Source organism: Scardinius erythrophthalmus (assembly GCF_964197995.2).
Source record: "Scardinius erythrophthalmus genome assembly, chromosome: 9".
Classification (NCBI taxonomy): Eukaryota; Metazoa; Chordata; class Actinopteri; order Cypriniformes; family Leuciscidae; genus Scardinius; species Scardinius erythrophthalmus.
The window spans coordinates 13,436,593-13,458,931 of NC_138229.1; the positions used below are offsets into that span (position 1 = coordinate 13,436,593).

General features: G+C 36.7%; 2 protein-coding genes across 11 annotated transcripts in view; both read left to right on the top strand.

Moving 5' to 3' along the window:
* Positions 1–1,352, top strand: part of LOC308696374 (myosin IXb) — a 32,238-nt gene extending 30,886 nt beyond the window's left edge. For 6 of the 7 annotated variants that reach the window (XM_081375049.1, XM_081375050.1, XM_081375051.1 and 3 more), the window contains one exon: positions 127–1,352. In XM_081375049.1, the coding sequence (XP_081231175.1) occupies positions 127–386 (260 nt within the window). In that variant the 3' untranslated portion in view covers positions 387–1,352. The remainder of the gene's footprint in view (positions 1–126) is intronic. The other variant, XM_081375054.1, reaches the window with a different exon arrangement.
* mfsd14a2 (major facilitator superfamily domain containing 14A2) lies at positions 758–18,807 on the top strand. Of its 4 annotated transcripts, none has more exons than XM_081375058.1 (13): positions 758–2,469; positions 4,392–4,487; positions 8,346–8,408; positions 8,767–8,894; positions 9,502–9,616; positions 9,847–9,892; positions 9,983–10,065; positions 11,112–11,225; positions 12,124–12,195; positions 14,830–14,942; positions 15,363–15,460; positions 16,563–16,729; positions 16,815–18,807. In XM_081375058.1, exons 1-13 carry the CDS (start codon positions 2,386–2,388, stop codon positions 17,025–17,027), a joined length of 1,392 nt encoding a protein of 463 aa, XP_081231184.1. In that variant the 5' UTR covers positions 758–2,385; the 3' UTR covers positions 17,028–18,807. The 4 variants fall into 4 exon arrangements, with proteins under 4 accessions (XP_081231184.1, XP_081231185.1, XP_081231182.1 ...); XM_081375059.1 differs by having other exon boundaries at positions 4,398–4,487; XM_081375056.1 differs by having other exon boundaries at positions 9,847–10,065.
* Positions 18,808–22,339: the final 3,532 nt, after the last annotated feature.

The following is a 22,339-nucleotide window of genomic DNA, read 5'->3' on the forward strand; positions in this document are numbered from 1 at the left end:
GTTTCTCTAACCACGGGTTTGCTCTGCTGCTTTTATATTAAATATTAGAATGTTTGTATATTTGGTTATTACATGATATTTGCATATATTTAGTCCCTAGTGGCTAATCCAAGGCATCTATTTCAGCGAACACTGCTTTGAAGAGCTCCAAGCCAGAGAATTCTGCTAAACCTCCTGATCCAACACATGATCCCAAACCAGGGAGCAAACAGCCTGCTGAGGACCGCAACCAAAACCATTCCTCCTCACGCCGAGATGTCCAGTCCATGTGTGTCATCCAGAGCCAAGATGTCTCAGAATCCCTCACCACCTCCTTTCCTGCAAGTAATCAGGGCAAGAGACGATTTTCAGACCTTGACATTCCTTTTATAGATGAGGACGTTTGACATTAATTAACAGCAAAAAATCTATGCAAATATTTGTCTTTCCTGCAACTGTTCAAGCAACAATCATCTTCTCATTTCTGATCATAAATAAAATGCTGGATTCATGCATGCTGTCCTAGAACACCTGTTGTGTTCATAGAATACATTTGTTTAACATTTTTTTTAAAAGTAACTTTAAAGCCATTATTACTTTGTATCATGTTTTGCTAGGGTTATTTAAACATTCCTTATAATCTTGGCAACATTTGTAGTAGGTTTATAATATTTTTTAATAGCTTTTTTCTTTTTTGTCTAATGCAAGTTTTTCTATGGACCACATTGGAGTGGAATGGGCCTTATATTATTGTTTTTATAGCCACAAGTCATAGTTCTTTATTTTTATCGCAAACAAGGAACTGTAGAGAACTCTAATATTCTTTATTGGATTGTTCCATTAATTGTTTTCTGTGAAATATCTGTATGTGGTGTAAATAGTTCTAAATAACAGTGCTTTCCCAATTAAATCAAATCTGATGAGTCCCCTAATATGTGAATATTTTTTTATTGTTAAAACATTTTTTCTTTTTTTTTCTTTTTTTGAGGAGATTTGAAGATGTTGGAAATCATACCATTTTTACATGCCAATGTGAAAGGCTGGTGCAAGATATGACCATTTTTGTTGACAAAAATGCAGTTAAGGCATCTATAAAAACTGATCACCCATCAGCTGTAAATATAATCAAATTGTCATCTCGAATCAAATAATTTTAATATTATGTCTTGCTGTAGTGTGTACCTGGCCACTCAGGAATCTCTGTTAATGAGCAGGCAGACAGTGCTGCCAAAGCATTATCTACAGAACCAGTAAAATGCTCTATACCTTTCACAGATCTGAGACCAGCATTGAATGGCATACACCAAAAATAAATGGCAATCGGAATGGGATCAGTGCTTAAAGTCCCTGTAAATAAATCTTGATGTTGAGACAAAACATATATTCCCTTTTAATAATCGCTGGGATCAAGTCATTTACACCCTATGCCGGATAGTACACTCAAGATTCACACATAAGAAAGTTCACCAAAGTGTTCATCTTGTCAGAATCCACTGTCCATTTAAACATTTTGTTGGACTGTAATACTTCAACCACTTTGAGGAACTTGTTTTACTCTGTTGATACTTTTGAAAAGAATTCCAAGAAATCCAAATGTAGTCTTAAGGTTTTTTGAACAAATTAATCTTGAACATCTGTTTAGTTTTATTTTTGAATAACTAAACCTGGCTCTCACTATGAACACAGCCAAAGAAGCTGATGTGGCATTAAAACAAAAGGAGAAAAATGCAGTTATCAATGTCAGATTTAAAGAGGCTATACAACCATATATGACCAGGAGTCAATTTTTTTTTTTTTTTTTAAGAAGTCTGTAAGAAAAGGGTAGTATCATAAATGCAGCTGTTTTATACTGTTAGGACTGTATGGATATATTCTGCTCTAGTGAGGAGAAATGGTTACAACAGGTGTGTTAAAGTAAGTGAATATTGCATATTGTAAACTAGAATTAAATGTTGTTCAAGAAGTCTGTAAATCTTGACAGTAATCGGTTTTATTATATTATGGAAATTTAAAACAAATTGTTTTGCCGTTGTCATTTTATAAATCCAATATAAAGTTCCAGCAAAAAAATATTCCCAGGGTTTTTTGCCTGACAAAACCGCTTCTGCTCATGAGGTAACACAATACAAACAACACAACAGTCAGCAGTTTACAAGGTATTCCTCATTGTTTTGGGTTCACTCGCACGGACGATGTACTCGGCCAATGAAATCGCGAAGAAAACCGCTGCCGTGTAAAATTGACCAATCAGAAACCTGCGTTGAAAAATATGGGTGGAACCTCCCAAGAGCGAGAGCTGAGGACAGGAAGTCGCGTATCTTAGCGTGGATGCTAACGGTAAACTGTAATATTTAGCCACACCTCGCAGGTCCATCTCCCACAAACAAGAATGGATATAAGTTAACGATGACTGGAGAGAAAAAAAAGAAAAAGCGGCTGAACCGCAGCATTCTTCTAGCTAAGAAAATCATCATTAAAGATGGAGGCACTGTGAGTAAAACATTTCTTTGTGGCAGTTAGCCATATGCTACTAGTCAGGGCTAGCAAGCTAAACCAGTGTTTTTACAGTATGAGCTGTAACAACTCTACACTGAGTGTCATTTCGATTGGCAACCTGGCAGACACTTTCTGGTGATTTCATCTGTTTCGTGATGCAAACTAGTAACTGTTATATCTGTACTATAAGGAGAAATGAACAGTGATATTTGAGAGACAATAGTTTCATTAGACAGCCAACAGTGAAAACAACAAGCCAGCTGGCGAGAAAGCTGGCGTTTTGACATCGAGTGAGTTATCTTATGTTCAAAACCTGTATATGAAACCGAAAGCTTGAAAATAGGACAATGAAGTAAGATAGATAAATAGTCTTAATGGTGAGCGTCATTGACAGAATTGAGTGTCCCGTCAGGATAGAAATTAATATCCTTTTTATGACATGTTCTGTCCGGCAGTGCACCTGACGTGTTCTTTATACGAATGACGTGTTTTTGGTTTACCATGTCGTTTTGGTTGTGAACTTTAAAAAAATAGTCGATTCGCCCTTAAATGTCAAAACAGCACCTAATGGGCTGTAAAGTTTTGACTTCATGAATCAAGTAGTAGCCTAGGCTATGTATTCACCCATGGTATCATTTATCTTGTCTATGCCATCATTGTCCTTTTAGGAAACACCTGTCAAGACGATTTCTTCAAAGTACTTATACTCAAAAATTGATTAAAAAAGACAATAAGGCCAATGAGTAAGTTAGTTGACATCAGTGTGTTGTAAACTTCTGTCCACAAACATGAATGTAAATAAAACGAAACTCCTGACATTACGTTCCCAAATGCAACAAACTATACTTCTTTAAACCACAGCCTTTGATTTTATAATCACAATTTGATAAGAGATATCACTATTTAGTAAGTATGTTAATTATGCAGCCCCATTTGTTTATTTTAATGTTACGTTTAATTAATGATTAGCATTTAATCATCTCATGTTTGGGAAACTCTGGTCTAATATTTAAGTGCAAATGAATGGTCCATTTGTACCAGGTTAAATTATATGCTTGCTCTGAAAGTAAATATTTTTACTTTGACCTTTCCTCTGTAATTTAAAAACACGTTGTGTTTTCATGTAGTGTAAGAGGGTTTTACACATTACATTACCAGAGGTTTCTAATAATTGACTTATTGTACAAGTGATTAGCTTGGGACATCGATTGAAAAAGGTTGAACACTATAGCTTTATGAATCAACAGCAGCTCCTCAATATCACTATTTATATCTTGCTCGTCTCAAATTTAATAAGAGCTTTTATGAATACATTACAGACTGTACAAAGAGAGATGTGTATGTTGACATTGTGTCAAATGTCTATTAACCTGTAGTCCTTTCAGGCTTTGTTTGCACTGTTAACTGCTTGGGGCACAGGCCACGACTCTTTCTCCCCCCCCCCCTTTCTAATGATCCGTACTCCGTAGCATTGTGTTCAATCTGCAGGCTGTTAAACTTATTTAGTGCGGGCTTTCTTACGGACCATTAAGTGACTTCCTATTTTCATTTGTACAATTTCAATAAGGGTTTGGCGAGATAGTTTTGGCTGTTTAGGGGTTGACTTAGGGCCAGACATCCATCTAATATTTGTTAAAGTGAAAGCTTTCGCAGTACACCAGATAAAGAGCAAATAAATGTGAAGTAATAATTCTGTCATTGTATGCCCGTTGGACCCTGATATTGCACACTATGATGTTGTTTATTTAATGGTAATAAAGCATATGTTCTGGAAAAAAAATGCTTATGGTCTGTAATGTGTTTCATGTTTTCTCTCATTGTCCAACCTTTCTCCTTATTGCTTCTTTATCCATGTTCTTCTACATTACTTGCTGTATTTTGTTTGTTTGTAGTAACACTAACTCCTCCTTGTTTAGCCACAGGGGTTTGGAGAGCCCAGTGTCTACCATGCAGTGGTGGTTATTTTCCTGGAGTTCTTCGCCTGGGGACTGCTCACCACTCCCATGCTTACGGTAAACCAGTTTTGCTTCATCGCCCTCATTCACAGTTTCAGATCAGAGCGAATTACGAGCCATGAATGTTTGCATTCATTCTCCCTTCCTTTTGTATCCATAACAAGGAGTGACATTTCCCATCGCCCAGATCCGAGAAGCCTCGTACAGATTTATGAATAAATGAATCCTGATCAAATGAAGAGGGCAGAATGATGCTCTTTTAGTTGATGAGGGATGCATTGTGTTGGCTGAGTATAATTGACCAAGCGATATTAAAACAACATCAAACAGTGTCATGCTAAAAATGACCTTTTTATTCTGAAGGCTAACTGGAGGGTTTGTCAGGCCACAGTGGTTATAAATGAAGCCGAACCTGTGATTTACTTTGTAACGTAGTGCCAGTTGTTTTTAAGCCGACCAGCATGATACTGTTGTTGACACTGTATCCAGTATAGTCACAGCATGCTACATGATCCATGGCTCTCACTGTAACTGTTTCCTTAAATTTACACTGCATGCAAAGTGGAATTGCTGTTTCCTTTTGATGAATAATGCATGAGTTGAAAGCAGTTTTGCAGGTCAGAGCCCCTTAGAGTGAAATATGGTCCACTTAGGCCAAGCTCAGTACATTTGAATATATGTATATTTGGTCATATATGTGACCATGGACCACAAAACCAGTCTTAAAGGTAATTTTTTTTTTTATTAAGATTTATACATCATATGAAAGCTGAATACATAATCTTTCCATTGATGTGTGGTTTGTTAGGACAGGACAATATTTGGCCGAGATACAATTATTTGAAAATCTGGAATCTGAGGGTACAGAAAAATCGAAATATTGAGAAAATCGCCTTTAAAGTTGTCCATTTCTATTGGCGATAGTGCTGCATCCATTCACAAAAATAAATGTTTTATATATTTAAGGTGGGAAATGTACAAAATATCTTCATGGAACATGATCTTTACTTAATATCCTAATGATTTTTGGCATAAAAGAAAAATCTATCATTTTGACCCATACAATGTTTTGTTGGCTATTGCCACAAATATACCCGTGCAACATAAGACTGGTCTTGTGATCCACGGTCATATATACACGTCTGTTCAAAAGTTTGGGGTCGAAGATTTTTTTTTTTTTTTTTATGTTTATGAAAGAAACATTATGCTTTTATGAAAATCTCTTATGCTTACCAAAGCCACTTTTATTTGACTAAAATGCAGTAAAACAGCATTTATTTGAAATGCAAATCTTTTGTAACATAATAAATGTTTTTACTCACTTTTGATCAATGCAGTGCAGTCTTGCTGAATAAAAGTATTTAATCTTACTGACCCCAAAATTTTGAACGGTACTTTGACCCATTCAGCTTACTGCTATTAAATTCAGGTATCAGATATTTCCAGCTTTGTTTACTTTGTGTCTAGGGATGTACTGTACAGTATATCTGTTACCATGTCAGTATCTGCAAATATTGGCATTGGCATCTGTCTGTTCTGCGTTTGTTTAGCAGAATGAATTTAAACATGGTCGAACAGAAAACAGAGCTGTGAAAACAACTGTACTCTTTATTGATCAATGAAAGAATAATAATTACCTAAAATATTGACTTAACTAAAAATTTTTTTAAATGTTATCCGTAACTTCTATGGCACATTACAAAAGTACTAAACAGTTATGCATAATTTCTAATTCTTTGATGTCTGATTTCACACTGTTGATCTTGTCAACACAATATATGGTAACACTTAGTTTATGGTCTGTATGCTTATATGCATATATATTACTAGGATATTGGCTGTTTATTAGTAATTATAAAGCACATATTAATGCCTTATTCTGCATGGCCATATTCTACATCCCTTAATCCTACCCAATACCTTACTATTGATAAGCAGTAATTAGGAGTTTGAGGCAAAAGTTGTAGTTAGTAGTTAGTAGTTAGTTAATAGTGAGAATTGGACCCTAATCTAAAGTGTGACCCAATATAGATTTATTGTATGGGTCTTGATATCGATCATCGGCCACAGCTTAAAAAGACCAAATTGAAACCTAGATTTTTTTTTGTGTTTAATTAAACTTGGAAATAATGTTTTAGGATTTTGAAATATGTAAAACAAAATTTTGTGCCTATTAAAATGTATTATTATATGTAAATGTGGACATTTCCACTCAAACGGTTATTCTTATTGTTTGTAATAATGTAAAAGCAGTATTTTCTCTAGTGGTCAGTTTTTGAGGCTTTATTGTTGACTTTTGGTAGTGGCTGAAATTTAAATAGTCCCGGATAAATTGCTTATTCATTTTCTTATTTCCAAATGTGGGAGGAGGATTTGCATTTAGTTGGTGCTGTTGAGCCAGAGAGTCGGCTCAGTGCTCTTTGCTCTGGGCTTTTATTTGATTAGCAGCCGCTGATACTGAAGCACTAATGAGCCTAACAAACCCTTCCAGATGAACGCTGCACTGACAAGACTTATCGTCTCAGCTAGTGGCACAGTTTTGCTCTTTCAGATCGAGCTCTGCTTCAGTGCGTCCTAAAATCTGAGTGCTCAGCTGAGTGTTCAAATTAACACAGCAGGTGAAATGTGTTCACATGCTTTGTTTTCATCTCTCAACAGAGCGTAGGAACATTCTGTTCACAACATTCACTCTAATGTTTAGAGTGGGGCATAGTCTGAATTTAGTGATTAGAGGACTAGCTGTGCAGTTATAGAAAATTAATAGATGTTTCGAAATCAGATTTCGAACATGCCACTGTATAAGTAAGGCATATGCCCTCTTGGACTTCAGTCCTATATCTAATGTTGACCTCTTGGAACTGAAGACTTTATTTGAATTTGTATACAGGTTAATTGATTTGTTTCCCAGTCATAAGAGAACAGATCTCTTTTGTATACTTATGTAAAACATTGACACTTGGATACAGTGTGTTTAATGATTAATCAAGCTGTGGGAATCATTGCTCGAGTTAGAGGTATGCACCTGCCTTCAACGGCAATGACTGATCTTATGCTCAGCCTTAAATAGAAAGCAGATCAAATCTCAGAATGCTCAAGTAACATTTGTGTTTGCATACAGCCTTGCCTTGTACTTGCCTTGTTATGGCTTGGTCAGTTCTTTGCACGTTCAAAACAACATGTTTTGTACCATGGTGGTTAAGCAAAACCAAATGACACTAGTTAATGTGGGAATGGATTGTATAATGGATTATATATATATATATATATATATATATATATATATATATATATATATATATATATATATATATAATATGAAGACTTCAGATGCAAAAGCCTCCAAGTCTATCTAAAGTTTTTGTTTAATATTAATATTTTTATCAGGCTCCTATGTATAGGTTTCTACCCAAGTACTGGCATTTCTGAATGGGCTGAGGCTGGGATTTAGTGAGTTTGAAGTGAAAGTATTTGATGAACGTATACTATGTGTGGAGAGCATTCACTCAATATTATCATCTCATTTTTGACAGAGGTGGTTTTGCTTCGGAGATCTTCATATATGTTTTTTATTGATTAATTGAAATCTGAAGTTTAAATAAGAGACTATTAACGCATCTCTGTCTGCTATACTCACAAGAGATGGAAAAATCTTGAAATTAGTCTAAAAGTGCATTAAAAAAATTGTGATGTTCATTTAATGTTGCTTGCTTTTAGAATGCGATGAAATCAGTGCAGATATATTTGATGTATCACCCAATCCTTATTGCCAAGTGTCGGCCAGTAGAAGTACTTCTTTGATGAGCTCTGCCATGGAGTAAATCTAGTGAATCATTAACCTAGTTATTCTGTACCCAACAGATTATCTGTATATATTTACAGCATACATTTTATGGTCAATCTGTTTTTTTGTTTCAGGTGTTACATCAGACATTCCCTCAGCACACATTCCTGATGAATGGACTTATTCATGGTGTCAAGGTAGGACATTGATTCCAGCCATTCACGTTTACTCATGCTTTTCCACTTCTCCCTTTCTGATGTGACGAGATAAGAGTCATGATTAGAGCTAGCTACTCTTACATTGCCATGTTTATTTATGATAAACCCTGGTCATACAGTGATGCCCTTGAATGTGGTGAAGTGGGTACAGAATTTTCCATTTTCAACCTCACCGATAAACAAGATTCTGCAATCCAACCGGACCCGGATGTTACTGTGAAATTTTAAGATCCAAACAGTTTGTCAGATCCGGTCAGGCTCTGGTTGCAGTTGTTTTTTTAAACTTTCAGATTAAATGTGCCATTTAAGGAAGTCATGTGCTTTTGTATTCACTCAGGGCCTGCTGTCTTTCCTGAGTGCTCCATTAATCGGTGCTCTGTCAGATGTGTGGGGCCGGAAATCCTTCCTGCTGCTCACTGTGTTCTTCACCTGTGCTCCCATCCCTCTCATGAAGATCAGCCCATGGTAAGCCTATTGCATGAAACAGTTGCCTACTAAGACAAACAAAACAATGTTTGTTTGTGTGTGTGTGTGTGTGTGTGTGTATATATTTATTGGAACATTTTGAGAAGTAAACTTGTTCGTCATGATTCCACTGAATAAAATTTTTGCCCTTTTTTGTTTCTAGGCAGGATCTGACTATTTTTATGCAATATTTAGTTTCTTTTTTTTAATATATATATATTTATTTAAGAAAGTATTCTATTTTTTATTTTAGTAATTTTAGTACTTCAGCTTATTTCAGTTAGTTTCTAAGGCAACATTTCTAATTTTCATTTAAGTTTTTCATCTAATCTTTATATTTTATTTTATTTCAGGTTTATTTAAATTAATGGAACTGATTTTTAATAATTTCAGTTTTCGTTAACAAGAACACTGTTGTTGGCTTAACCCTACAGTGTCACAGTCATTGATTTATTGATTGATTGACAAACAATATGATTTGTTCATATTATCATCCTAATTTAATTTTTTATTTTAAACATTTCAAACTGTCTAAATGTTTTATTTTAGAATTAATCAGATATTTTTTTTCTGGTATTCTTCTCATTCTCGTTGTCTGATCTTACAGGTGGTACTTTGCGGTGATCTCCATGTCTGGTGTGTTTGCGGTCACTTTTTCTGTGATCTTTGCATATGTGGCTGATATCACCCAGGAGCATGAAAGGAGCACAGCATACGGCCTGGTGAGCAGACGAACATGACTTATGATTTTTTTTTTTTTTTGTGCTGTAACCAACTTCACAGCAACTGTATGTGCAAAAGCAACGCCGGATATTGGTTTCCTGTTATTTTGACAGCCGTCTGTGGTTTCCTTTTTGGCCCTGCAATTAAATTAAGGTGTTAATAGCGTCAATGCAACATTTTTCTTGTGGTCAACACAGCTGATTGATTTTAATATTTATTTTTCCCACAGGTGTCGGCCACTTTTGCAGCCAGTCTGGTGACAAGCCCAGCGATCGGTGCGTACCTGTCAGTGGCGTATGGAGATACATTGGTGGTGATCCTTGCCACGGCCATTGCCCTGCTAGACATCTGTTTTATCCTGGTAGCGGTTCCCGAGTCCCTGCCTGAGAAGATGAGACCAGCCTCCTGGGGAGCCCCCATCTCCTGGGAGCAGGCAGACCCCTTTGCAGTGAGTCAGTGATGTCTATGCAAGTACAGTCATGGGGATGCAATGACCCTTGTCTGTCACATGATAAGGTTGTTGGTACCTGATTGATGGTCTAGTTTTAGGGTTGGTCAGATAACTGACTTATCAATTAGTTTTAATTTTAGTTGTTTAATTTTTTGACGTGTTGCTTTAATACATTATTTAATACATATACACTGCCATTCAAAAGTTTGTGGTCAGTAATATTTACATTTTTTTGAAAACTTTTCAAAAACTATGCATTAAATGTATCAAAAAAGTGACAGTCATTTCTAATGTTACAAAATATTTCCATTTCAAATAAATGCTGTTCTTTTGAACATTTTATTCATCAAAGAATCCTAAAAAAACTATCATGGTTTCCACAAATATAGTAAGCAGTACCACTGTTTTCTACTGTGATGATAATGAGAAATGTTTCTTGAGCACCAAATCATCATATTAAAATGATTTCTGAAGGATCATGTGACACTGAAGACAAGTAAGCTGGCAAGTAATGATGCTGAAAATTCAGCTTTACCATCACAGGAATAAAATGTTTAAAATATATTAAAAATAGAAAACTGTTATTTTAAAATTTTAACAATATTACTGTTTTACTGTATTTTCGATCAAATAAATGGAGCCTTGGTGAGCATAAGACTTATTTTAAAAACATTTAAAAAAATCTTTAAAAAAACGACCACAAACGTTTAAATTATAGTGTATATATATATATTACATTTATATTACTTTTATTATTATTGTTACTATTATAACATATTTTATATTTTCCAATCTAAAACGTTTTTCGAAAATGTCGTTTTGCACGTTCCTACTCTGTTTGCCTTGTTGCCTCAAATCAGTACCATTGTGATTTACATTTTGGAAAAAAAACTAAAACATGAGCAGGCATTTGAAGAAGAATGGCGAAGATGTCGTCTGTCACTTATTAAATGAATCATGCTGCTGTGCTCCTGCCCACTCATTCTCTCTCAGTGTCTTCCTCCCTCTTTCTCATGCTCTCTCTGGGACTCTTTTGTTCACAGTCCTTGCGTAAGGTGGGCCAGGACTCCACGGTTCTCCTGATCTGCATCACAGTCTTCCTGTCCTACCTGCCTGAGGCTGGACAGTATTCCAGTTTCTTCCTGTATCTCAGACAGGTACCATGCACACCTTTATATCTATGACACAAAAACACACAACTGAAACTCCTTTTTAGTTAATGGCATGGTGGATCTCTGAGGTTGCTACTACTGCATGAATATGCTTTGGCAATTATGTAAACACTCAAACCTTGTTGTTGCTTAAGCAAATACCCAAAAAATGAGTCACATGTCTGAGTCATACCTCACCTAGGCTCCCTCACCCTCCAAGTAAACAGTTAGAAATAACTTGAGATAGTCATGTGATGTTGAACTCACTCAGCTTCTGCAGTAGTTAAAGGGCATCCGTTTTGCGGAAGGCATTTTTCCCATTTCAAAACAGAGATTTGTTTGGTTTTGTGGATGCATGTACACAATGCTTAGAAACATCATTATGTAACACTTTCTTTTCTTCTACTGTCAGTTTGACAATTACTGGAAATAAGGAAACAGCATGAACGACACTGTATGCTGTTGATGTTAATGGGTTTATATGAATAAAATCAAAAGGTTATTTCACACCAGTGTTGCTATCGTAACTAATCTTATTAAAAACATTTTTGTTGATTGAAATAAAGATAAAATAAAATGTAAATATTAGATGAAAAAATGTAAACAAAAATAGAAATGCTAAATTTTCAACTAACTGAAATGTATTAGTTGAAGTACTAAAATTACTAACTTAATAAAATAAAACCAAAAGCACAACAAAATTAAAACTGTTGTTAAAAATATGAGAATGAAAGCTATTTCAAATTATTAATAACTATAACAGTATCTAAATAATACTGAAATAACGCTGTTTGAGGAGATTAGATTCACTGGTCTGTCGGCCGCTAACTAAAAACGCTCTGGAATTGAATGATTAAAATCTTAATTGAAATATGTTCTTAAACTGCCAATTTTGAATTCCCAGGTCATTGGATTTACATCAGAAACAGTTGCTGCCTTTATTGCTGTGGTGGGAATCCTGTCCATCTTGGCTCAGGTTGGTTTTTCAGGATTTTTTTCCACCCCTTCCATTGTGAGTTTGTAGCGCCTGACTCTGAGCAGCACAGCGTGTGTTCATTCATACTAATCGGCTCACTGTGCGAGTGCATCAGGCTAGGGGTGTGCGATACGACCACAGTCCAAATCATTGAGGAAAATTACTCAAAAATATTACACAAAATATACATCGCTTAAAAAGTTGTTTTTGCTTTACATAAGGTTTTATATCATCAAAATTTGAGACCATTGAAATTAATTCTTGTCACCAATTTCAACATCACAAAAAAATACTAGCCTACATAAATTGTATAAAGTAATCAAATGTATAAAAAACACTGCATATCTTCAGTGTGTAAATTAAATATACATTTATACCTGTTAACGTGTGACAAAAGTGATTCAGTCAAGAGCTTTGAGAGATTTTCTCTTTTGTTGTTTGATTAACATTAATGACACAGACGGCAGCATGTTTATTAGGCTGCTGTCACTTTAAGACCGAATGCTCGGCTCCAATATAATGATATACTCATGCGTTTTCTTTCTCAACTGTTCACTTAAAGGTCCCATGACATGCTATTTTTTGTAGGCTTTAATATAGGCCTTAGTGGTCCCTAGTACTGTATCTGAAATCTCTTTTCAAAAATTCAGTCTCAGTGCAGAATTATAGCCACTATAAGCCAGTCCCAGAATGAGCTTCCTTCAGACAGGCCGTTTCGGTGTCTGTAGCTTTATATTAAATGTTAATGAGGAGGAGAAAGGCGGCGTAAGGTGGAGGGTGGGTGTGGCCTTGACCATCTGCGGCAACGGTAGACCATGCATGTTTACATTGGATATATTGCAATGGCACGGAGACACGCAGTCGTTCAAGCATTTCAGTTTGACCCAGAATCTGATCCGGATGGAGAAGCAACGGATGAAGAAGTTGCAACTCAGCGGCTCCAGCAGGACATTTCCGAATGGTTAGTTTAAAATATTATGTCTGGATACGGTACTTTATTCGGATGGTTTACAGTTATTATCATGTAGCTAACGCTAACCTACTGTTGCCTTTTCATGAGAGATCTGTAACATCTGTAATTTATCTTATTACAATTACATCATCAAGCTCTGCGATCTTGAAATGCGGATATCGCGCGCGCCGTATAACCAACAGGAAAACGGTTATCCAAATAACAAAGAAGTGTAAAACACTCGCGTTACAGTGTGTGTATTCACACACATAAACTGCATAGCTGCATAGCTAATGTGACAGCCACATTCTACTTGTAACAGTCTAGGCAAACATAAACAGTAAAGCAACACACTTATATATCATTAGTTGACTTACTGTTCCGAGGTGTGTAGCTGAGCCAAAGAGAGTGATCCAGACTTTAGTTTCAGACGTTCAGCAAGCCCAGCTCTGTATTGACCCTTTCGTGTTCATTTGTACATCCAATTATTGAGCAATTGTTATGCTTAGCTCGCTCAAAAGCCATGATATCTCTCGTGGACAAACTAAAATCGCGCGCGCGCGTTCCTACTTCCTTCCTAGCTCATTTTCTCATGGGCGAGAAATATTCTCTGGGCGGGCAAAGCAGAGACAGGGGAGGTAACATTCCTCCTTATAACGTCACAAGGAGGAGATTCAAGATCAGCGCGATTGAGCTTCCATTTTCTCAAAGGCAGAGAAAGATAGCAAAAGCTCGATTTACACCGATTGAAATTTCTAGAAACTTGGGGACCATATACTAGGGTGACCATACGTCCTCTTTTTCCAGGTCATGTCCGGCCGGGATTTCGAGATCGCCCAAAATATCCGGGATTCGGCTTTTGCTTTCTACAGTCACCATTCATTATGTTTACATTATTACATTATTTGACACTGACACGTACATGCCAGCTTTGCAGGTCATGCATTCTGCTTCACACGGATCCCGATCGAGACGAAAACACAGGAATTTTCTTAGCAACCGATCACTTGTTTAGCGTTCATGTAAACACTACATTCAGATTCACCAATCGGAATTAATTCAGTCCTATTGAATCAAAAGGTGTGCATGTAAACAAAATGAATGGCGACGAGAAAGCAAAAGCCGAATCCCGGATATTTTGGGCGATCTCGAAATCCCGGCCGGACATGACCTGGAAAAAGAGGACGTATGGTCACCCTACCATATACAGGCTAGGGGAACTCATATTAATGTTAAAAAACCTCAGAAAGTGAAAATTTCATGGGACCTTTAAGACATAAATGAATGTTTACGAGGATACTTGCACGGGCATTTTGACTCATAAGTATGCTCACACGCGTTATAAGCAGCGGCTTCATGTGCGTGTCTCTCTCAGATAGCATGCACATATAGTGAAATGAGTTCCCTTTTGCTGCTTATTGCGTTTCAACGGTTTAAAATCACTTTTTTTTAAACCGCAATGCTTAATGCATGGAAGCTATAAGCTTTCGTCACCATGCAGCACAGCAACGTCACGTGAGCGTAACCGCAATAGGGGCGATAGTCCAAAATCTCTACAGGTTGACAAATTTCTACCAGTTAATCATGTCTACTGTTAAGTAACCCACCCCTACATTAGGGTGCTAGATTGTAAAGGGAAGCCAGTGAAGATTTGCAAAGTAATGATTTATGTCTCTGTGCAGACGGTTGTCCTGGGAATCCTGATGCGTTCCATAGGGAATAAGAACACTATCTTGTTAGGCCTTGGCTTTCAGATCCTACAGCTAGCCTGGTATGGCTTTGGCTCCCAGCCCTGGTGAGTTGATCATCTAGAAAGTAACCCACTAGAGGGCAGCAAACTCTTAGGCAGACATGGTACATTTCAAGTCACAGTTTGTAATTGGACTTTTTACTTGAAATCCATTATTATAGTTTTTCATAACCTATATTTAAAGCACTTTACCAAGATATTTTACAGATAGTTACTGTTATGAAACATTTTTTGTTGTTGTTGATAAATTAAGAAAATCAATGGATTTCATTCAAGATGGCATGTCCTGTGACATTTTATCATGCCATTACAAGTGTCTTTTGGCTAGAACTCAAACAAACATGACCTCTGCAGTGTGTGTTTTGGATCAGTGCATGTTCCCGAATCTAGTTCCACATGCACGTGAACTGAAACCGATTGAGAGTCTGTGTGTGTGAGAGTCTGATGGTTTATTTTTCCCTTAAGGATGATGTGGGCTGCTGGAGCTGTTGCTGCCATGTCCAGCATCACCTTCCCGGCGATCAGTGCCATAGTGTCCCGCAACGCAGACCCTGACCAACAAGGTGAGACACGTGCAGCCATACACAGAACATTTAGTTTAGCCACAGAATAATTATAAGTCACTGTTTATTGTTATTTCATGGAATATTTAATTCTGATGAATTAATCATTCACTGCATTCTCCAGTCAAAAACAAAGATGTGCTAGATTCATGTTTCTGTATCACTATTTAGTCTCTTCTTCCAAAATAAATAAATCATATTAACTGGTTGATATTTCATGCCTATTCATGTATTTGGTAGCATGTAAAAAACAGGATAATATACAATCAGACAGTGCAGAACAAACCCCTTCAATTTATTTTAACCCGATAATTACTGTCTGACCGTATTACATTTTTGATTTAGGGATGAACTGAATTTTGGTCGATACTAATAAGCTCATTAATTATTTTCATGTTTGGCCGATAGGGAAAAATTATTGTATATTAAATTATTATATTATGTTATATTGTATTACATATTATTTTGTTTAAATAAATGTCAAATAATACACTACTAAAAATAATACAAAATATTTTAAATACATAAACAACTGTTCAAATGCTTGGGGTCGGTAAGATTTATTTAATATTTATGAAAGAAGTCTCTTATGCTCAAGACTGCATTTATTTGATCAAAACTACAGTAAAAACAGTATTGTGAAATTATTTTTGTTTTATGTTTTCTATTTTAATATAAAGTGTAATTTATTCCTGTGATGCAAAGCTGAATATTCAGCATCATTTCTACAGTCTTCAGTGTCACATGATCCTTCAGAAATCATTCTAATATGCTGATTTGGTGCTCAAGAAACATTTCTTATTATTGTAAATGTTGAAAACAGTTGTGCTGCATAATCATTTTGTGGGAACAGTGATGCATTTTTTCTTTCAGGATTGTTTGATGAATAAATTTTTTTTTTTTGTCTTTACTCTCAGTTTTGATCATTTTAACGTGTCCTCGCTGAATAAAAGTATTCATTTCTTTTTAAAAACAATCTTTTGAATGGTAGTGTTGTATTACAATATAATATAGTAACCTGTTTTTTTTTGTTTGTTTGTTTTTCTCACCATGTGATTGGGAAAATACAGTCTCATTCAGTATGTCTCTGTGTCTCTGTCAGGTGTGGTGCAGGGGATGATCACAGGAATTCGAGGACTATGTAACGGTCTGGGTCCTGCGCTCTACGGCTTTGTCTTTTACCTGTTTCACGTGGAGCTCAGTGAAATGGACCCTGCAGAGAGCCCAGAGAAGGGTGCCAAACCCAACATGGCCAACCCCACAGATGAGGTGAGTGGTGATAAGACATAAGAAATCTCTCTCTATTACATAACATGCATGGACCCACAAATCTCTGTGTATCATGCCCCTTCAGAGTGCCATCATCCCAGGCCCTCCTTTCCTGTTCGGAGCATGCTCGGTTTTGCTGTCCCTTCTGGTTGCTCTCTTCATCCCAGAGCACAATGGCCCCAACATGCGGCCCAGCAGCTACAAGAAGCACAACAATGGCTCGCAGAGCCACTTACACAGCTCACAGGGCGGACCCTGCGAGGGCAAGGAGCCTCTACTGGAGGACAGCAGTGTATAACCCCACTGACGAGGGGGGAGGGCACGGACCCCAAACCCCCTCACAATCACCACCCCAACCTGCCCAGGCGCACATGAGCAGTGCACCTTTTTACAGAAGATCACCGCCGTCTCTTGTTCCCGTGCAGCTCGGAGGCAGAAGGAGCTGTGGGAACTGGCGCACATATTACAAGTGCGTAACTGGGCCAACTGGGAGCTGACCTTGGCCTTGAGGAACAGGAAGTGGAGCAAAGGACATTTTGGCTGGAGGGAAATGCAAGCTGCCAGTTGTGTGCTGATATGGACTTGGTGAAGGTTTTCCTCATTTTTATTGTTACTTATTTTTTGTGTTTTTTTTCCCTCTCTTTCAGAGTTTCAATTGTATAAATGTTCCTCGTCCAAAGACCTGGTAACCGTAACAATAGGGAACGTGTCTATCGTGACGTTACAGGCTAACTTTTGATGTGCTGCTTTCTACTGGTTCTTCTTGGTTTTGTACTTAACAGATTAAAAGACGCTTCTAGGGAAGAGTGTGTCGTCTTTCCGAACCCTCAAGGAAATGTAACCAAGAAATGTCAGAAAGAAGGTCATCGGCGTCATTTCACACAGTCATTGCTGTTGTATCATGCTCCTTCAAACTGTACACTCTGTTCTTGTACATCAGATGAAATAGTTTGTACTTCCTCTCCCTTCCTCACAAGAGGCGTGTCAGAATTCCTGCAGAGGGAGTAAAAGTTGCCTTTAAGTGACTTTTCATCACAATTACCAAACCCAGATGAAGACTACTCTCTGAGAAGGGTCAAATGTATCGCTCCTGTCGGAGCCTGCGCATATTTGATTTTGGTTTATCGTCTGCTTCGCCACCAGAACCCCCTGTGAACGTCAGCACTGCCATGTTACAACAGGCTAGCAGGGTTACAAGCTTACTGACCGCATACCTAGTTTTCATATTATCGCAAGCACTGATGTGGGTGGAATAGCTTAAATGTGATTGGATGAGCATCGCTAGATCCAGTGAATCTAATATCACACATGCTGCTACTGTAGGGTGTACAAGGTTACAAAGTTCTGTGGTATAATACTATACTCTTAACGTGGTGTTTCTATTAGAGCTAAGCTTTTCTGGGCACGCCATTGTAATTTTAGACCCCAAATTTTGTGGCAGATTTCCATTTGCGGTGCTTTTTTTTTCTTTTTTTCTGGTGAGAAACTCTGAATACTTTTATCAGATCTCAACATTAACGTTTGATTTTCCAGAGAAAACCTCAAGTGCATTCAGATCACTTTTTTAAAACCGATCTCTGGGTTTTGTTTGGTTTTAGGTGCCACTTTTTTCTGTCTTTGTGCATTTTTATTCATTTTCTGGTATTTCTATGGTTTTCTTATTTTTATGTTACTATAAAAAAATTCTTTTCAAGACAAATCCACGTATGTTCCACAGGCTTAGTCATTGTAACTTGTTTTTAGCTAACTTTTGGACCATTTGTGTTCTCTTACAGCATTGAAAACCATGTAAATGTTATTTAAAGGAGTTTTCCATCATTTTTGCATTGAGCTGTATGACCAAACTTGAATGGTATTCTTTGTCATATTCTCACCTTTTTTCTGTTCCTGCATAATAACTCCTTTCCACTAGCCACTAACATGCAAAGAAATCTGGTGTTTGCCTCAGAAAAAAAGCCAATTAATTTGTGCCTAAAATGTGCTCTAAAAGAATAGAAACAGTATATGTGAATGGTGAACCGGCTGTAAATATTAGGAACTAATGAGAAACTATTTATTAAAAGTTTATTGATATTGAAGTCTTTGTTTTCTTCTTCTTCTTCAAAAAATTATGTATCGTATTATTACGGATTATTGTTGATTTTCTTGTAATGTTGTCGGCAAAAATTAAAAAATATTTCTTATATATTCTCAAGTCTCAGGACAAGCATTGTTCAGGGTTTAGCAAAATGGTGCAATTTGTAGGTAGGCTATGCTCTCTGAATTGATTTTCCAGAGAAAACCTCAAGTGCATTCAGATCACTGTTTTTAAAACGATCTCTGGGTTTGACTAAACTAGATTACTAAATTAGCATACTCTGAAAACTTAGGTCCTAATGAATTAAGTCATACGAGCTATGACATATTTCATTAGGACCTTAGTTTTCAGAGTATGCTAATTTAGTAATCTAGTAGAATAAAAGCTAGCGTTTGCACTCGTTTGACACTGACTCGTCTATGGATGTTTTAAAGTTATGACAAAAGTCCATTATATGTCCATTTTAAAAGTTTTTTGTTATCATTAGAGAAGAGGTTTTTTTTTTATCTGACTACTGTCTTCTTTTGATAACTCGTATTTCTCTGAAGACATGCCTTTATTGCTTTGAAACAAACAATGCAATGCTAATCCACTAGAGGGTAGCAGTGGACAACATCGTATCCAACACTTACAGCATCTTTTTTGTAAACTGGACGCGAGGCAGGAGTTTATAGTCACTACACGACAACCACAATATTATCATAAGGCAGGGCTGCCAACTTTGGGACTTGGGGATTTGGGAGGGATGTAAAAAAATTGTTTGCATCACAATAAGTGTATTGTGATTGTCAAAACATTTGGTAGCCTAACTATACAGAATTTTATTAAGTTCCATGTCAGTGACAACATGTTTCAACATGGTACAATGACTGGTAGGCCACTGTTTTTTATTATTGCTTGATTTCAAATTTACAAATTTCACGATTTCAATTCAATGTACGTTTATTTGTATAGCGCTTTTCGCAATACACATCATTTCAAAGCAGCTTTACAGAAAATGCATGAGTCCTTACAATTTAGAGTGATCTGTTATTAGAGGTAATTGTTAAGTATTTCAGAAATGTACATATACAAAGTCACAATTAGATAAAAATGTATTAATTTAAACAATGTAATAATTTAATACAGAAACAAAGAGCTCATTGAAGTAATGAATAGGCTAGCCTACTTAATTGTTTTGTTAATAAATGATTATGACATTTAGAAAATATAGCATTGGTGCAAAATTTTGCAAAATACTCCTCTCTATAGAACATTTTCTAGTCAACTAACGTGCTATGGTCATGGCTTTCCTGGTGTACATGTAACGTTTTGTGACTTCTCCAGCTGTTTTATTGACCATTTCCACGGGTGAAAAACACTGATTTATCGATAATATGTATGAGGCATTTACATTTCTGTAAGTTGTACTGTATCTTTCAGCATACCTATTGTTCATGCGTGTTTATTTACTATTAGTAGTAAGAGTAGCTAAGAGATGATCGGTTCACGTGCCGCTTGCACTGAGGCGCCAGCGATCTGTCAGTGTCACGTCACATTTACAAGCGCCAAAACGGTGAATTTCGTAATAAAATTGACAGAATTTGAGAGGTTCATATTTATTTCATATGTAAAGTAACCTGCTCTGTCTTGTCTGTCGGTGTCAGTGTCCTCTTCGCGATTTTTCTCTGCGTGAGAGAATGGATGTTTGGCGTGAGAGCGTGTGAAAAGTGTCATTGCGTGAAGAGTTGGCAGCCCGTAAGGTTTATTACAATTTAAGACATTTTATTCACAGCAAAGTATTAAATTGTCTTTCAGATTCAGGTGTGATTTGCAGTAGGCTACTGAGGACATTTGTGGGTTTACTCGCTGGAAAAAGTTCTTTCGCTCTTCGTGATGCTGATTGGTATTTGGTGACTGGTTTAAATGTCATAGCCTAGTTTTTGGAAAGGCAGTAGTTGGTGTAATGCTGACACTAACTGCAGCATGTGTTAGAAATGTTTATAACAAGGAGGTGGAATCACACATGAGGAGTGGGTTTCCTAACACCAGAGCCATATTAGACTCTTCTTGCAATATTTAGCGCTCAAGTCAAAAGTGTTATTTAATTTGACTTAAACCTCAGTAAATGAATTTGCACTAACAAAAGTCAATTTAAGAGAGATTAGAAAGAAAAATCTACGTATCAGATTCAGGGCTATTAGTTTAACTTTAACATTTTCGTTAATTAAAGTCCCCCTGTAATAATTTCCCCCCTTAAAACTCATCTTTGATCACCAAAATGACATATTTGCATATATTTTCCTTGAAAAAAAATTCTTCATGCCTAAAATAACTTGAATGTTACTACACCCTTGACTCATTTAAATTATCCCTGCCTCCACTCACTCACACCAGGGCTGCGTTCCAGTCCACTTTTAGACACACTTGCGAACTTCCCTAAGCACTTCCTCTCGGGGGAATCCCTGCCGCCATTTTGAAGTGCGTTCCATTTCCTGAAGTGGACGAGGGGAGTTTATATTCACAGACCCTCGCTCCCTCGATATTGACCAAGTCTAGGCCTACTTCATATGTACACTTCAGGCAGCTCCATACACCACAATGCAACACGATTGTGAAGTTAACGCATATTGCGTTTAATTCACCCCACCACAAACAACTCTATGATATATATATATATTATTTTTTTTTTCATTTAAATTCAAACACACCTATATATAATGTTGCATTAAATAATTTCGTAAGGGAAAAAAATATATAATAAATCAACCCCACAGTGGATTCTAAGTGATCAAGGGCTTAACCATATTGCAAAGGTTCCACCAGTAGTGGGCACTCATCCAACGTAAGCAATGACGTACATCCAAGTGAACGAGACAGAGGGAAGTTAGCGAGTGTAGGGCATGAAAATTTTGGACTGGAACGCAGCCCAGCTCAGAGATCCACTGGTTGGCGATCACACCTTGATGTGATTGGTTACAAGGAAGTTTGTGATGTCAGAAACACCAGCGATTTCAAACAATGATTTTGAGACTGTCTTTGGTTCACTGCAGATTTAAGGAGAAAATACTCAGCAATGATGTTGGCTTATGAATTTGCTCGTGGTTTGTCTTAAACTAAGCATATTAAAAACACCACATAGACATATAAACAACATTAAAAGCTTGATTTTCACCACAGGGGGACTTTAAAATAAACATTAAATGATGTTAGGTTCTATTTAATTTTGCCAAGGCAACATGTTATTTTCGTTTAGTTTACTTGATGTAGCATACTAAAATAAAATAAAAATTAAACTGAAATAAACATTAAAAACTAAGACATTTAAAAACTGTAACTCAGTGATACTAAAACAACACTTTTTCTACGATGCATACTCATAATTTATTATATCTGAGCTTAATGCATTGTCTCTGCATTCACTGTCACAGTACAGAAACGACATGGTGTCTAAGGGTTGTACAGTACACAGATGATATAGTTGCTCAGGACTGTTTTTCATAGCAGCCCTGGCACATGTAATCCTATTAGCCCTATTAGAGTGCTGAAGGGTC